Here is an 18,568-nt window from a genome sequence, read left to right as displayed (position 1 = left end):
AACAAAGCCAATTTAGGCAATATATAAAAAATATTCACAATAGGAAATATACAATATCTTGCTAATTATATGTATTGTATATATTATAATTTGTAAATACATTCATATCAAATATTGTTTTTATAAAATATTTATCTTTGTACTATATACAATAAAATTAGCATGTAAAACAGGCAACATCAGGATAATGTTTTATAAGTTTAATAGGTTCAATGGCCAACATTTTTCGACTAATGCTTCAAAACTGTGAATTATGTTAAATAACTGACCAAATCAGTTTCAATACTATATTGTTAAAATGAACCAATATGTAAAACAAGCAGACCCAAGGTGCTGGAACATTGAGAGGTGTAAAAATGTTAATTCAGTATTCCAAAATAATATTAGATAGCAATGACATGTACAATATATCACAGATATTAGTGTCTACTAATACTATCTGTATCACTTTCCAAAGTTAAAATCTGCAAGTGCCCAGACATTAGTTTGATCTCATTTTTCAGAACCTTTGCTTTTGCAAATAGTTCAATTCTAAAACCAAGAACTAAACAATCTTATTGTAGTATGTCAGAAGGCTAAAGAGATATAACTATTGTAAAAAAAAAACAGTAACAATTATAAGACGTTGCTTCAATAACAATATAAAGAGTTCGTATAATCACCAATAACAAAATAACCAATTTGAATGTGTTCAAGGCAATACTAAAATCACATAAATTTATTGCAATAATAACAAATTTAACAATAACTTGCATTAATAACAAATTTTGGAAAAAAGGTTTTACAGATGTAAACTAAAACAAGATTACTATTTCGTTTCTATTATGTTTTCTGATATTTTTTGTCTCCATTTTAATCCATCAAGTTTTCTACCACAGTTACATTCATTCCTGTTAAGCACTTAAATTGTAAATGTACAGTTCTATATGCAATTCATTAAAACTAATATTTACATTTAAAACATATCTCAAAATACAGCTCTACAGGTATGATGTATTTATTGTTAAAAATGTGTGACCTCAACTTCAATTACTGCAGGCTGATTCTCAGAAATACTGTCAGAGGAAGTAGAGACTGATATAGGTGAAGTGGTGGAACTATTTTCTTTGTCCGTCAACACACTTTCTAGTTCTACAGACTGTTCACCACCTATATTATGAGACACTAGACTCCTCTTTCTATTCAGTTGATTACTCTCATCATTCATGTCTTTTTCCCACTGTGTCTGTAATTCGATGTCTTCACTTATTGATGTGTTTGGCGTAGGAATATGGCTAATATTTTCAGCCTTCGATAATATGCGATTGTAGAACTCAATCTCTGGGCTCCAAGATACTTTACGACTTGGACTCATAGGAGATCTTTCTGTCTCTTTATTCCACGATGATTTACGATTTGGAACAGAGAGTGTCTGCGTTAAACTATCCTGTTTGATTAATAAGTTTCGTTTGGGAGGAAGTGTAGAGTCACGATAAATCATTGGATGATGCAATCCAAGAGAATATCGTCTATGAGGTGGAGTTTTGTTAGCTAAATCCTGTTTTTGTGTCCATGATAAACGTCTGATAAGAGTTGGATGATTTTCACAATGCAACTGAATGTCTGCATTCCAAGAAACTTTTCTTGTAGGAGAACTTTCTTTTGGAGGTGTTCCATCAGTTCTATCTTTTCCCTTTTCAGTTGTAGGTGACACACTAGACTGAAAAAACAAAACATATTTGCTATTACATTAGTAAAAAGTCTGAGGTGAAATTTACAGACGCAGACTGACCAAAAAAACTGATCCATAGTCAGTACCAGAGTCATTTTAAAGTTGTTAAAAGTGCTTCACTTTTACATTTACAGATAAATTCTTCAAGGATGAATTGAAATGGCTTCAAATCCAAAACCAGGAGCTGGAGAGGCTACAGGTGGCTTAGTCTCCACTTTTAGAAACCTTGGCTAAAATCCTTAGCAAAAAAAGCATTAGCCTCAAATGTTTGTACCTTAATTCAAATAAAAAATACAATTTAGCCTTCCCATTTTCTGGGAAATTTTTGAAAATCTAGTGATAGGAGGTTTAATTTTACTGTCACAAATTATGATCTACGTTTTCAGGTTAATATTGTGACCTATACTTACATCAAAGACTTCATCATCAATTTGACTGCTGGTACTGGCACTCAGAGAGTTGGACAATTCTTTATTCAATGTACTACAAGTAGTCTGAGTTGCAGCGTCTTTCATTTCAACCTTTAATCTAGTTCTTGGTACTATAATTATATCATCTAGAGCACTTTCACTGGCTGAACATATTTTCTTCATGCCTAGTTTTTCTATAGAATCTATAAAAATATAGCTTGGTTTTAAATTATACAGATGTTAATGTCAAACCATCAATATTACTTTGAAAGAAAATTTTAGGGCATCCATGTTGATAAAAATCCCCATATGCACAAATATGGTGAATATTGCAAGTCTAGAATTATGCTCAAAAATAGTGGTGCACATTGTAGGAAAGAAATGGCAGAAGTCAAGTTTGATTAAGTGTATGTCACTCTACTGCTCTTACATTTATAAAGATTCAGTTCAGTTTTTCAACCTGGCAGAAACCGCTTCGAGCCCAAAGCAGAATAGAGACTGTTGCTTCTTAACTTTTTAAAATTTGTATTGTAGTATTCGTAAGTATTTGTTAAGCATTAAAAGCATTAAGCTTCAGCAGACAAAACATGGTAATGGAAATGACTTGAGCATGATTGACAGCACATAAAAAAGCACATGTAAAATTTAAGCTTTGAAATATCTTGAACAACATAGCCATTTCACAAAAAAACAAATATTTGAAAGCCCCTGTATATATTGTGTTAAGCCAACATTACTTACTAGACGACAAATTACATTGTGGATTAGAATAAGCATGGTTTAAAATAGCCTGTTGTCTCATATCTAGAGGTTTCTTAGTTCTGGGAACACTTGGTGAAGCTTGTATTAAACTTGATTCTGATAAGCTTGGTACCCTAACACCCACTGTGGTAAACTCTATATGATCTACAATCACAGAAGTAAACACATTATATTTGATCATGGAGGCATAATTTACACCATGAAGGGCATAACTTGCTCATTATTTGGTGATAATGTTTGTTCAGCTTTGCCTTTTCTTAATGAAAAAGTGTACAAAAGACAAACAAGTGAGTTGTCAATATTGGATCTTCCTTCAGGCAAAAGACAGTCAAACCGATTTGCCAATGATAATGATGCAGAGAAATTAAAAGCTCCAGCATTGGCTCTATCTAATTTAAGCATAATGATTACTATTACCAGTGAATATTGTTAAGCAATCATTTGCTTTACCAGCTGATAAAGCTTGAATACAGATACAAGTATAGCTATGGGTAGCTGAAACTGGGCTCTAATCAAGCAATGATCAAATGACTGTTTCCTTTTGTATTGTTTTTAAGAAAAGCATTTGCATCAATTAAAACATGTATGCTTCATATATATATATATTGCACATGAAGGTACCTCTTTTTGTCTTAATTATTCCTTGTGATATAGGCGCCAGTAGGGATTCAGTCAGATCCTCAATATTTCGGTTATCTAGAATTGTTTTGAAAATTGTCATCAATATTTAAATAAGTTCTTAATATTTTCCAATACTTTAGCTCTATAGGCTGACAAATTCTCTAATGGTTCATAAAAATACAAACGGCCATATACCTCACACTTTTTCCTTCTGATATTATATAATTACAATACCAATATAAAATAGGGACAAAATGGTGAATGTAAACAAGACTCAACACAAAAATGTGAATCTATATATAAAACCCATTAAAACAAGTCAAATCCAATTTTTAATTCCAAATTTTCAAATATAATTGCAATTAAAGTGATCTAATTATTGTTTCCAGCTGATTGATGATTAACAAGAATGAGGTTTTTGACATCTATCAGACATTATCGATAACTACATCCTATTTAGAAATAATTCTAATTGTGACAGGTATAGAAACAAGAAATGTACCTGTAATAGTAGTAATGGGTGAGGAATCTAATTCTGGAAAGTTCTGGGCATTAACAGCAGGATAATATTCTGCATATTTCCAATGTTTTTCTAATGCTGGTCCCCAATCTCTTTCTGGTTGACACAACATTTTAAACTTCTGTTAAGAGAAGAAATTAACATCTTCAGTATCAGGCAGTATAATTTATACTGGATATTTAAACATATATATATTTACATTTTTTATAGTTGTTATGAAATCTGTGAAAAATATACAAATCTGGCTAAATTAAAAAATCTTTAGCTAATTTGTAATTTGGAGCTGTAATCCAATACAACTGACAAATGCTGTACAGAGATATTAAATGAACATTAGAAGTGAAAGGGGTTGACATTGACAGACAATTCTCAAAAATACCAGGACTAAAAATTCTTGTCTTAATTTGCCAATACAACAGTCATATATACAGGGCCTACTAACCTGAATTAGACTTCCTTTGATTGTAGCTAATCTTATTATAATCCATGCTGGTACTGGTACAATACATAGTGCCACTAGGAGAAAACCAACAATTTCAGCCCACTGAGGATACCGAATATCATCAAACTCTCTATGTAATGGAATATAACCAACTGCTGAGAATATCAGTATAAACTGAAATAAAATAATGATAATGATAAGTTGCTAATAATGTGATTTTCACAAGGGAAGCTTGGTTGACATAACCAGGTGAAGGTGAAGGTTTTCAAGAAAAGAGGTTAATATGCGCTATCAGGTCTTTCATCAAGGAGATTATGCATTGTCTTGGGACTTTATTATCTTTTCTAACACAGCTTCATTCTTACGACTTTATCTTTAACCAATCAAAGTCTGCCATATAGGACCTGTTGGATGATGATAACCAATTGTTGGATAGCAAAACCAAAAGATGCTGTCATAAATTGTACTTCTATCAAATAAACTACAGACATGCAAGCAAGCATCATTTTTAGTGGAAATAACTTTTCAACTTACCAAAGTTATAATAGGACTAACTCCGTACCACATGGTACGCCACCACCAACTGACTGTGATACCAATCATATGAGAGATATCTCGACAGAACTGTTTCACACCATACGTCCATCCAATAGCTACACCCATAAATACTGCATTAACCATTGGAGGAAACCCACCAGCAAAACCATCCATAAGTTGCAAAATATATAGACCACCCTGAATTAAAGAAATCCTGGAATCTTTCAAGGAAAGTTATTGGGAATCAGTGGTAACAGATAGTAAATATCCCTTAAAGAGGTCGTTCCCAGACACATATTGATATTGAAATGGAATTTCGAGCCTTGATGTGCACTTCTGAACTGTTCTGACTGTGATACTCAACCTAACCATAGGCATTTGCCCTAATATGGGAACAGATAGATTCTTAAGAGACATTTAAAAAAAAAACATCATGCAGATCAGGTTGATTTTGGCAGGTGACTTCAGAAATGTCTATTCTAAACAAATGGAGATCACATTAATAGTCCATAGTATAGTGAATATGTATGGTATACTAGTCACAGGTTGTTACTGTTTAAGTAATCTACATTGTTATCATCAACACTTTTGATTATCATGATACAATAGCTGAAATCCAAATTATTCTGATGGACTAAAACCAAAATCGCCAACAAATAATGCAAGAAAAGTCATACACCTTGATACACACCATCACAATACAAAAATTGGTCAAAATGTTCAAAAATCTTACCTGTGTGGTTAATGGAAGACCAAGTAAAAAGGCAGACAAACAAACTATAGATAATATAACAACTCTTTTCTTGTGTAAGATCTTTATATTCTCATCTACAATGGCAGTAACTATTGTTTCTACAGAGGTGAACAGTGTACTCAGTCCCATCATTACAATCATCAGAAAAAATAATATAGACCACAATGGAGCTACTGGGAAAGACACTATAGCTGCTGGATACACAATAAATGTTAAACCCACATCTAAAATACAAAATACCATTTAAATTACTTATTTCCAATTTTAAAAAAGACAATGTTGTACAAAACAAATGTCTGTCTAAATAACTAAGATTTTTAGAAATTTAATATCAAAGTATTACATATTACTAGTTTGGATGCATTATGGCTTACAATAACAAATTAATTGGGCTTAATCATGTTCAAATGTGATTCATCGTAACCCTCCGCCAAATAATGTGACCCTCAAATGTTGATGTTACATCAATTAAACCAGGTTTAAAAATCCTTAAACACTCCAGTGACCTATGCAAGGTTCAAACCCTGGATGTTTAGATTAGTAAACAAGCATTTAACTCCGATAGCTACCTTCAGAATATAAGGTAAGTTGATAAATCATACCAACCTGATTGGATAACATTATCTACTGATGTACCCAGTTCTTTACCTAACACACCAATACTAGCAAATACTGCAAACCCTGCTAAAACACTCATTAACGTATCACCTAAACATACTAATATAGTATCTCTGAAATTAACATCACAAACAATTTAGAAATATTAAAACAAAACTTGAATCATGCTGTTACACAGAATTTCAAGCTAACAAGTGATCTATTTTCAGCCTGTGATATGAACATTGCAAATTCAATTATTGATTACTTGAGAATTGCAAACTTAATGATGTCATTGTTCAAGGTCCACTTGATCCAAATAGAAATTACTAGTAAATTCATCTTTTTCCTTAATAATCATTATTTATTGATGTATATCAACTTTCTTACTATTTCATTCTAGTTTTAGGTCATCATTCACAAATGTTAATACTCTGCTCTTAATTTTAGCATGAATTTCTCTTGCCTATCTTTACCTTGTTTTTTATATATTCTAATATGCTATTTCTCAAAATACTTTTTATAGATGCAGTTAGGACAAGATATTTGTGCACAATTCCTGAATTTCAAACTACCCAAGAGATGAAGAGAATGAATAATGCAAGGAAATGAAATGGAACACAGAAGCTAGGTAGTGCTATAATACTTAATACTAAAAACATTCATCAATGGTCCAGCCAAAATCACAAATAGATTCTTGTCATTTATAATATTTAAGAATGGGGAGCACACAGCAAACTAAAGTACTTACCTATATATATTATTATGAAATTTATTATAACTAGCTAGTGTAGTCAATCCGCCCCAGCAAACAGACAACGAGAAGAAGACTTGGGTAGCAGCATCACCCCACACTCGAGGATGTTGTAACAACTCCCATTTTGGTGTCACATAAAACTTGATACCATCTAAACTTCCATCCATAGTCATTCCACGAATTAACAATATAATTATAATAATATAGGGAAAGGATACTACAGCATAAGATATCTGAAAGGAGAAACTTCTTATAAAATATGAAACAAATCTAGTTTTTTTGTAATTCAAAGACTTATTTTCATTTAAATTGACTGAAAAAATATTTGAAAGCAATTATCATCAGTCTTTAATATATAAAATATATTGTTTTTTATAACTGACCTTTCCTGAGATCTGTATTCCTTTTAATAAAGATAAAAATATAATGGTCCAACACATTAATAAACATAGAGCTAGCTGCCATCTTATTTCACCTAATTCTTGTAGACCTGTTGATACATTTAATACTGAACGACTGAAAAGGATATAAAAGGATACATTAAATTATTACTAAAGCATTTCTGAAATAGATGCATTTTATAGTATAAAATGTATCCTATTTCATTATAAATCTTACATATTATTCTGAAAGCCTTTTATTTTAAAGCCTGCCACAGATGAGAGGAAATAACTGAGCTGTCTGCCTCAAGAGGTTGAGAGCTGAGATGTTTTCCCCATGTGCGCTTAAGGACTGAAATGAAATAGGACACAATTGATATTGAAGGACTGAAATAAAATAGGATACAATTGATACTGAATGACTGGAATAAAATAGTAAACAATTGATACTGAATGACTGGAATAAAATAGTAAACAATTGATATTGAATGACTGAAATAGAATAAGATACAGCTGATACTGAATGATTGAAATAGAATAGGATACAACTGATACTGAATGACTGAAATAGAATAGGATACAACTGATACTGAATGACTGAAATGAAATAGGATACAATTGATACTGAATGACTGAAATCAAATAGGATACAATTGATACTGAATGATTGAAATAGAATAGGATACAATTGATACTGAATGACTGAAATCAAATAGGATACAATTGATACTGAATGACTGAAATCAAATAGGATACAATTGATACTGAACGATTGAAATAGAATAGGATACAATTGATACTGAATGATTGAAATAGAATAGGATACAATTGATACTGAACGATTGAAATAGAATAGGATACAATTGATACTGAATGACTGAAATAGAATAGGATACAACTGATACTGAATGACTGAAATAGAATAGGATACAACTGATACTGAATGACTGAAATGAAATAGGATACAATTGATACTGAATGATCAAAATAGAATAGGATACAATTGATACTGAACGATTGAAATAGAATAGGATACAATTGATACTGAACGATTGAAATAGAATAGGATACAATTGATACTGAATGATTGAAATATAATAGGATACAATTGATACTGAACGATTGAAATAGAATAGGATACAATTGATACTGAATGATTGAAATAGAATAGGATACAATTGATACTGAATGATTGAAATATAATAGGATACAATTGATACTGAACGATTGAAATAGAATAGGATACAATTGATACTGAATGATTGAAATATAATAGGATACAATTGATACTGAATGATTGAAATAGAATAGGATACAATTGATACTGAATGACAACAATAGAAGAAATTTACTGGTTAAAACAGAAAACATTAAATACTGCAAGACTGCAAAAGATACATTTCATACTAAAATAGGCTAAGTTGCACTCAAATACGATAATATGTTGAATCAAGATAATAGAGTGCATTTTAATAAAAAAAAAATGATTGAAATGTAATTTCATACTGAAATAGGATAAGCTAGGTTTAAGTTTTTATCGACTGAGATGTAATAGAATACTTTTAATACTGACTGATGCATCTAGTATTGAATGACTGACATAAAATAGGATATATCTATACTGAAGTAAAATCAATCTATACTAAAGAAATGAAACAGAATAGGACTTACTAGAAATATTCTTCACTGGGTGATGTTTTATTATGTGTATACAAGGGGTTTATCACTGAATCACTAAATATAGTTTGTAATTCTTTAATACAGGGTATAACTTCTGTATCATTATATAAACTACAGTTCCTTAATATACTGGTACACAATATATTATCTTCAAACAGAGGAGAGTCGATATAACTTAAGTTCACTGCTGAACAATTGGTAATTTCAAATTTATTGATATTGCACCCTGAAATGAAAGGGAACACGTTTTATAAAAAATGTGTCTAAATAAACAAATCTATATTTTTATGTACTAGGTCTAGGTTACTGAAATATGCTTTTTTTTCAATTATAAAGTTTTACATTTCTGCTTGTCTTTTAAATACAAAACATGGACAATTCCTGTAAATAAAACAACGGCAATCTGAACACAACTCAGAAACTTCTGATCCAACATCAAATTCATATCAGATTTATATAAATAGGCACCTTCAAAGTGTGATCAAAGCCATATATACGTATAGTTTCTACCATCAATTTTATTATGTTTCTACTGTTTTTTCAGGCAGAATCATATCATCGCATAATCAGTTGTGAAATTAAAAACACACTGCAGAGTGAAATTAATAATAAGCTAAATGTCAACATGATCTGAAGGACTAATTAAGTTTAAGAAAAGTATATTATTAAGGTAAGGAAAATAAAGACCAAAAAAACTGAAAATGTTGATGGCACTGATATCATATAACCACATACACAAATTATAATCGCTTACTTTCTGTATTCCAAGAATTATTACATGACTCCCATGGTAACACTGATGTCATGGATGTAAATAAATAATACGCTGCCCATGCAGTGACAACATTATAATATACAGCTACAACCATAGATACTAATACCATACCATATCCAACACCTGCAAATAGATTAAGATATAAGCGCCTAGTATATCAAAGCCTTTTAAAGGGGCAGTATCCAACATTTTCATAAATTTTACCATAAACTACTTCACAATGAGCAAAAAAAAAGGTACCACCTACAAAAATAAACGGAATGCCCCTTTTAAGTAAGGAAAAAGGTGTTACATAAAACTGAGTATGATGTTGTTGGAAATCAACCAGGCTGTTGGTTTGACAAATTTAACCTTATTGGCTTAGGCTGTCTTGTGTGTCTTTGTAGACCAATCAGTGGATTAAGGTAGACCATGATGAGAAATGTCCCTAGTGTCACTTATATCAATTCAGGAGGCATTTACTCCCCAAGATCACCGCATCAAAAAATTCATTCAGAATAAGTTAGAATTTAATGCCACAAGAATAAAATTTGACTGTTCGTGTGTCTAGTTTGTCAAATATGTTGTTGTACATATGTCTATCTACATTGCAACTTATCTTGATGCTATAAATGTGTTTCGTTTTTCAGATACAAAAGTGACGTTGTCTGAGGCTTTGATGTATTTGTCTGTCAAACATTACATTGTACATGTGTCTTGTTTGTCAGACATGTTGCTGTAAAAATTCCTTTTTGCAAGCAGTGTTTCTATAATTTGTCTTGTTTTTCAGACTGTTGTTTATACAATCAGTTTGTCAGACACCTTGCTGTACATTTTTCTATTTTTGTAAACCTGGTGCTTTAAATTCCCCAAGTCATAGCTTTGTGTCAGTTTTAAAAACTAGTAATATAAAGTATTGAAGTGCTACATTGTGTATTGCAAGATCTACTTCAAATATCTGTTTGTGTTTATAATAAATTTTTAGATCTTAGTAGTAAATGATAAAAGTGTATTCAAAACTCAATATTTTATGATGAAAGATCAATATCTTTTATATTCTTTCACAAAAATAAGACAAAGCAATTTTTTTTTTCTTTTCTTCCAATTTCAAATAGTTGAAACTATGATTCCATTATATGCTGGTATTAATAGGGATTCATTTGTACAAATATATGATGTACCAGCTAATAGAGATATCAGTCAAATTTCATATTAGTGAGTTCTTAAATGCCTGGTGCTATTTGCCTTCCTATGATAATTCTGTGGTTCCTATTTGGCCATGTCCATTGGTATACATGTACTTTTTATTTGATTTAGCTCTTTCAGCTTGTAAAAAATATCCAGACAACTGTATAGCTTGGATTTAATCCGTACTGTCTACATCGTAAATAGATGATAAAAACCTACAGGCTATGATTATTTCTTACCAAGTCTTAATAGATTTTAAATGCATGATGAAATTTGATGATTAATTTTCTGAGGTTATATTTCATAGACATGTTGTTTAACTGTACTTTTAGATACATTGAAAGTATGAAAATTTGCATGAAACAGAAATTTTGGAATAATAGACACAATAGATATAGAGATGAATTTGATGATTATTGAAGGAGTCAAGTTTTAACTCTTCAAATACTTTTTTGTTTTCTTACTTGTAATCCAAGATTTTAATTTAATCTTCCATACATTGATTTGTTTATTCTGGTATTCTCCTTCAGAGAAAGTCAACATGATCCCCATGTATATGACTTGGCACATAAACAATTTCTTTGTAAAACTTCCTTCATTGCACACTTCATGGCCCTTTCTATTGTACCAAACTGGAGCAAAGAAGTAGTATATAAACCTTCCATTTTATTACATTGTAAGGTTAGTGGAATTCTTCCCAGGATACCAAGCAGAGTAACTTTTGATGACTGTTCAGACATTCATAACCTTTTCTGATTGGTTTAACACAGCTGATTTCTCTAATCAAAATGTCTGATGACCAGCTGTGAATCAGACAGTGAATCAGACAGCAAAACTATCAGGTCACTGTGTTGGTTTGAATTTCCAACAGGCTAACCATTAATTGATGACCGACACAGGATATTGTCATGTCAGGAAAATATAGTCAAATCAAAATCTCTAGCCAGAAATCAGATTGCGTAATTGTGAAAGTAGAAATTCTATTATCGTTAAAGCAGACAGATATTACAAATCTGTTTCTAGCATCTTGGGCCTTTTCAACCATCTGATGGTACTTCTCCTTGGAGGAGTCCACTACTATACAACTTTCATTCTTGATTTTGTAATCTTTTGGATCAGAGATTATGATAAACAGAATTGTCTTGCATGTACTAATTTTTATTACTCTCAAGTTTAGTTATGTGCAGTTGTGAATGAATAATATTGTGCAGACGTGAAACCCAAAAGATGACCTGAAAATAGCTTGAAGGACATTGAAAGTAAATACTGACAATACAAATTTTTTTGTAATCAAGTCATGATTAAATGTTGAAATTGCACCGAAGTATTTTCAAACTTAAATAATGCCATTGTCATCATCTTTTTTGTTAATTACTTAATCCAGAAACCAGACAGAATCAATCCAAACTAATGTAAGAACCTTTAACATCATTGAATTTCCCAGGTTTTGTATTTTACTTTCAATCTAATTTCAATAAGAGAGGGCTTTAAAATCTACGTATTATTGAATTGAAATCTGTTGATGGAGAGGTCAGTTAATATTGAGATATGTTTACTTGGCTCCTTCCATAGGATCAATGCCACTTAGATAATTGATTGTATTTTATCTGATTTGAAATAAACAGCACGTTCTCCAAGTTTGGAATCTCTTGAAGTCAAAATATTTTATTTTATTAACTTGTTTTGTAATACCAGTGGGTGGAAGATGGTGGATAGAATTTATCTTGTCAACTGATATTATACTTTATTTATTCCAGTATTTTCTGGTCTTCACCATCCTGACATCCATACATACTCTCAATAGTTTTGCTTTGTGCCTGTATATTATATTCTTGAAATATCAGATTTAAGCTCTTGATATCATAAAATTAACTTAACATTGCCATATTCCACTGCAATATTTAATGTGTCAGGTATTTAAAACAAGACAGAGCATGTGTGACTCTTCTGTGTGACTGATACATCCCAGTGGTGGCTCTATCAATTCAGCTTTTCTAACAGAAAATCAACATTTTTGTCTTTATGGTATTTTTCATCAATATCATTTCTAAACACTACCTTGTTGCTGTTATGTATTTCATAATAAATACCTTTGAAAAGAGGAACTGCTCTCCAGATAGTTATAGGACCCAGACTGGCATATTGACCAAATGCTAATTCCATATAAACCATTGGTATACCACAAAATATCAACATAATCAAATAAGGTATAAAAAATGCTCCTGAAAAATATAATGAAACATCAGTGAAAATACCATGCTGGAGGTGTAATCATCTTTCACAACAGAACGAACCTCTCAACCTACACCAGTGGGGAATAATCATTTATACTATCTACATGAAATAAAGATGTGTAGCAGAAACCGGTTTATTACCATTTCACCTTTCCCAATTTGCCCCTTTTTTATTTTGCCCCTTTCCCATTATTCCCCATTCCTATTTTGCCCCTTATTCCTACTTCGCCTCTTTCCCAGTTCGCCCCTTTCCCATTTTCGCCCCTTTCCCCTTTTTCAATGCACTTACAAAGGAATTGGACATTCCAGCCTACTCTTTATCAAATTCCTACTACTCCAGTACTAAAATGCACACAGAACCGGAATTGGAACAAGCATAATTTATTATGTGGTCTAATTATAGAAAAGTAAGGGCCGAAGTGGGAAGGGGCGAGATGGGAAGGGACAAAATGGGTATGGGGCGAACTGGGAAGACATCGAAACCATCAGTAGAATGATTTAGAACGATCTAGAATAAGATCTAAATTGAAAGGTCTCAGTAAAAATAATCAGAGCAAATGTGAAATTTTAAAATTTGAGATGAAGCATGTAGCAAAGTATGTTGTCAGTTAGGTCATTTTTTAAATTCTTCATATATTTGAATGGTTAACATTATGAGTGCAATAAGATCAATAGTACAATGTATTTGTAACTAACTTGAGGCTATAATGTTTCTAATAAATGACCTGCAGTCAGATCTGATCAAAATTCATCTTATATTCTTGTAACTTCAGCATTTCATTCAGAAAGCTAGATAGGAAACCTAATCTTCCATGACCCATCAATAAACAGTTGACATTTAAAGAAAGGATAGTAAAGCTTGAATAATGAAATTTCTCACTTTACAAGATCAATGAATAAAAACAATTCCTGACATTTTAAAAGAGCAATATTTGTTACATTATGGTGGCCAGTATTGTGATTGAAAGAGGCAATAATTAATGTAATATTTGTATTGAAGAGAGTAGTCCGAAACTCACTGGCCCTTTACATCCCTTATATGTTTTTATTATGGCTTTTTGCTGTCAAGATGCAATTAATACAGGAGTCTAAACCATTGTATCACAAATACAGGTTTTGACACCGTCTTATTAACCCGTATTAAACTAAGCTAAGCCCTTTACACTTTGTTTTGTGGAGGTGGAAATGAGATTTGTGGTATTTAAATCTGACCAATTAGATCAGTTGAACAGAAATGAGGTCATGTAAACAAAACGCAACACAGCTTTGCCGCCGCTTTCGAAAAGATAAGAACACATTCTTTCCCCAGTAAGGTTTGATTTTCTCTCCGCTTCAATTCTTACTCAATTCTGACCATACATATTCATCAAAATATGTAATGGCATGCTGCTTGCGTTTTGTTTATGTTCACAAACAAAGCGTAATAAAGAGTGATTTGTTTTTAATTGGCTGAAATTTACTACCAACACAGTAGTGGCAATTTTGATTGGACAATATTTAGCTATGAATACGTAATTTTCCACACTTGTGTCACCACAGCCCCGAGGGTATGATGGGTTGTGGTTGGACACAATAGGTCTAAACATTCATGACCTCAATCTCACTTTCTTTACATAATACACTAACCTTAACTTTGTAGGCCTACTGCTGTTATAAGTGTATTTTATGTGTATAAAAAGCAATTCAAATTCTACTTGTGATAGAAAATCAAACCAATATAATAATATCAATAATCATGTAAAATAACTGGCAAATATATCTATCAGAAGCTTGTAAGAAGACCAGTAAGTCTGGGACTAACAAAGAAATGATTACAGATCATGTTTCTACTACCATATTGACTTATACTATTGATATTGATTCAATAGACTTGATAGTCAATGATTCAATCTAAAGAATATATTATTGTAAGATCATACAGTGTATTAAAGAGACCAGTTGAGTAAAGAATTGACAGATTTGATATTACATAAGTTTGAGATGAAAAATCAATCCTATGGCAGAGATGAAGACCAACATTATAGTATAGGGTGTAGAAATCTATATTGGTATTTTAACAGTGAAAATATTATTGTAGTTTTGAGTTCAGGTAATTATTCCCAGGAGAAAAGCAACCATCTTTCTTATAGTAGGCTCAAACAACTAAAGTTAAGGCAGCTTAACTATCAACCATTCTTAGAGCCTAAAAAAACAGGCTTGCTTGAAGAACGGTTGATAGTTAAGCTGCTTTTAGTCATCTGAATGCACTATTAGGCTTATGAAAACTATCAATGCCAAACAATGTACAATGTGCAATCTTTTGCACTTAGATATACAGGTAGAAATATTTTAGCTATGTTTCTTTAAAAGCATTAATCAAATCAAAGGTTTTCAAAGCTGCTTTAAGGTATCAGACATAATTATTTTTCTAAAGAAAGATTTAATAGGTACATTAACTATTATAGACATTATAACAATAGAGTACTATAACCTATTGTATATAATTGTTATTATTCATTCATTATGTTATCAAAGATAGTTTATAGATATGTAAAAAATCTAGTGTAATTGGGTGGGGGATATGGGTGTTTATAGTTAGTTTGGTCATAGGTAGCTTAAATAACCATCTGGGAGTTTGGTCTACCATTTTGCATTATAATCATCCAATACTTCCAGCAGCATCATCGTCCTCAGGCACATATTGAGAAGAAGTGATGGGCAAACTATATATACATTAATGCTTATAGTTTGCCCATCACTTCTTCTCATTATGTGCCTGAGGACAGCGGGGCAAACACGTCAAAACATTGCATAAAACTTTAACCAGTGATTGTTCCATAAAGCTGTGTCTATATGAGAATGGGGCAAATGGAGCAGGGATGAATGTCTGAATTGTCATTGTACATCTCATCTCTTTATGCTAAGTGCAATAAGTGTCCTGACAGATAATCAAATGACATTAAATCACTGTTCAAAGTGTAATTAGTGGATTTGAACAATAAGGAACTTACCGCCACCATTTCTGTAGACTAAATATGGAAATCTCCAGACATTTCCTAAGCCAACAATATAGCCTAAACATGATAATACGAAATCCAGACGACTATTCCAATGCCCTCGGACTTTATTATCATCTTCACTGGAATCTTCATCCGAACTGGATATCGTTAAATCGGATAGATATCCCACCATATTCTCAGAGTCCCTTCGTTGTTGCTGTAATAAATTTAAGGCATCCATGGTGAAAGTTTCGTAGTTTGGGAAACGGTACTCCACTCTGAGTTCTTATTTTCAAAAATCTATCTGTTCACGTGTCACTTAATATTCATCCATTAAGTTTCCATTTAGGTGCTCCAATTTAATTTTGTTGACATATGTTATAAAAAGCGATATTTCACTGTTATTAAATCCATTTAGAAAGATCATTCCATAAGGCATTTATGGTGAATATAGTCAATTACTAAGCAATTTAAAAATTCCACATTTCAGAAGAACTTTATTGACATTGGTTTTTAGTGTCTAGTAATTGAGGTAGTTTTAAAATTAAGTAAATTTCAGATACATTTTCTATATCGTGATTTCACTGCTGTAATTTGATATTATTGATCGGTGCAGGTCTTTGTCACTTTCAATGATCAATGTGACTTGACGGATGTTCATTCAACACCTGGTCACTTATGGTCAATTGTCCACTATCCTTATTGTAGTAGAGTTAAACTGTAAGAAATATCTATAAGTCACTTGTTTCCATTGATTAGTTTGTTTTATGTCTGGTCTTTTGAAGTCATTTGGTTATCAGTCCACCACAGCTGTCAAGACATCAAATTCTTATGTACAAAAGATATTTCAAATTGTGAAATTATTTGGTTTCCATAGCAACATTATTATCAAAAACTTTAAGGATTCCCTGTCTTATATATTTAAATCTTATCTGATAAACTGATATCCAAATCCCACACTGAAGGCTAGACTAAAAAATACTGAAAACTTTGAAACATCAGAGATTAAACTACATAAATATTCCACTTAAACTGAATTCCACACATTGAAATAAAGATCAAGACAAATTGCATTTAACCATCAATTCTAAAAAAATAAACTACATGAATCCATCACAAAATGGCACCATAGAACAGCAAGAAAGTCACGTACACAACACACATGAATTACTTTACATAATTTCTCAATAACTGACATGTATTATTACTGGTATCCTCTATATTATCATAGGATGATAATCTCAGGTCTGTCACACTTTCTAACTGTCAGTAATATGACAGTGTCAGTAAAGTTAGCATTCATCATGTTGTCTGTACTAGAACTGTCAACTCTACAACTTACTCAAGATATCAATATGACAAAAACACATTCCACCATACAATAGCTATACTATAGGTAGTGACTAACTTATTATTCATTTAAAGGAAAACTTTCTGAAAATATCATAATAAAAATTATGTTGAAACATGTTCAAACTTGGAGCCTATATCAAGTAGAGGCAACAATCAACTTTCTGACCTAAAAATTTTTTTTTAGTTTAATATCATTCAATATTGAATTTTCAGCTTCAGGGGAACTAGACAGTCTGCAGACTCCTGTCTGAATTACAACCTCTACATTTTAAAAATTTGGGAGAATTTTTCTCATAATCAATTCTGTACAATAGGTAGTGCACTGAGCAATTACAATTGCAACTTTTAACAGCAATGATCAATCATAGAAATCTCATTGTAAGCAAAAAGTTGAGTGATGAAAAGGTTTTTTGATGGCCAAGACCATGTTAAATCGTAGAAATTTCATTGTACGCAAAAATTTGAGTTTGTTGCAAAGGTTTTTTAATGGCCAAGAATATAATTGTGCACCTATAAATAGTATGTGAAATGATTAGAAGATCAGGGTACTTTAAAGAATCAATGTCATTTATACTAAAAATTCAATAAACTTTCATCTAGAATTGTATTATTCATGTTTTGACTCATATTTTACATAACAGGTTTTCATGTAAAACTTTTTTCAATATGTTAAATTTTCTATATGTAGTTTACATTCTACTTAACATAAACCATTCATGTCCAGATTCCAACAATAATTTGTCTACTTCTGTAATAATCTAAGTTTAGATATCAAACATAGCCTTAACACAATTTCAGAAATAAAATAGCATCTTAAATTAAAACTTAAAGAATTTACATAAAATAAGCTGTCACTTTTTCCAAAGAAGATGTGTTTTCTTGAAAATCTA

The 18,568-nt window shown here is 31.5% G+C and overlaps 1 protein-coding gene across 1 annotated transcript; it reads right to left on the bottom strand.

The window, feature by feature from the left end:
* Positions 1 to 3,956: 3,956 nt before the first annotated feature.
* On the bottom strand, positions 3,957 to 16,518 carry LOTGIDRAFT_126022 (hypothetical protein; the record flags this gene model as incomplete). Its single annotated transcript, XM_009062575.1, has 11 exons — positions 3,957 to 4,145; positions 4,467 to 4,640; positions 5,001 to 5,201; positions 5,737 to 5,981; positions 6,364 to 6,488; positions 7,106 to 7,344; positions 7,495 to 7,627; positions 9,163 to 9,319; positions 9,926 to 10,069; positions 13,204 to 13,335; positions 16,338 to 16,518. 11 exons carry the CDS (start codon positions 16,516 to 16,518, stop codon positions 3,957 to 3,959), a joined length of 1,920 nt encoding a protein of 639 aa, XP_009060823.1.
* Positions 16,519 to 18,568: the final 2,050 nt, after the last annotated feature.

Source organism: Lottia gigantea, assembly GCF_000327385.1.
Source record: "Lottia gigantea unplaced genomic scaffold LOTGIsca_52, whole genome shotgun sequence".
Lineage (NCBI taxonomy): Eukaryota > Metazoa > Mollusca > Gastropoda > Lottiidae > Lottia > Lottia gigantea.
The sequence above is the reverse complement of the archived record's forward strand: the minus strand, read 5'-3'. Positions and strand labels throughout refer to the sequence as shown.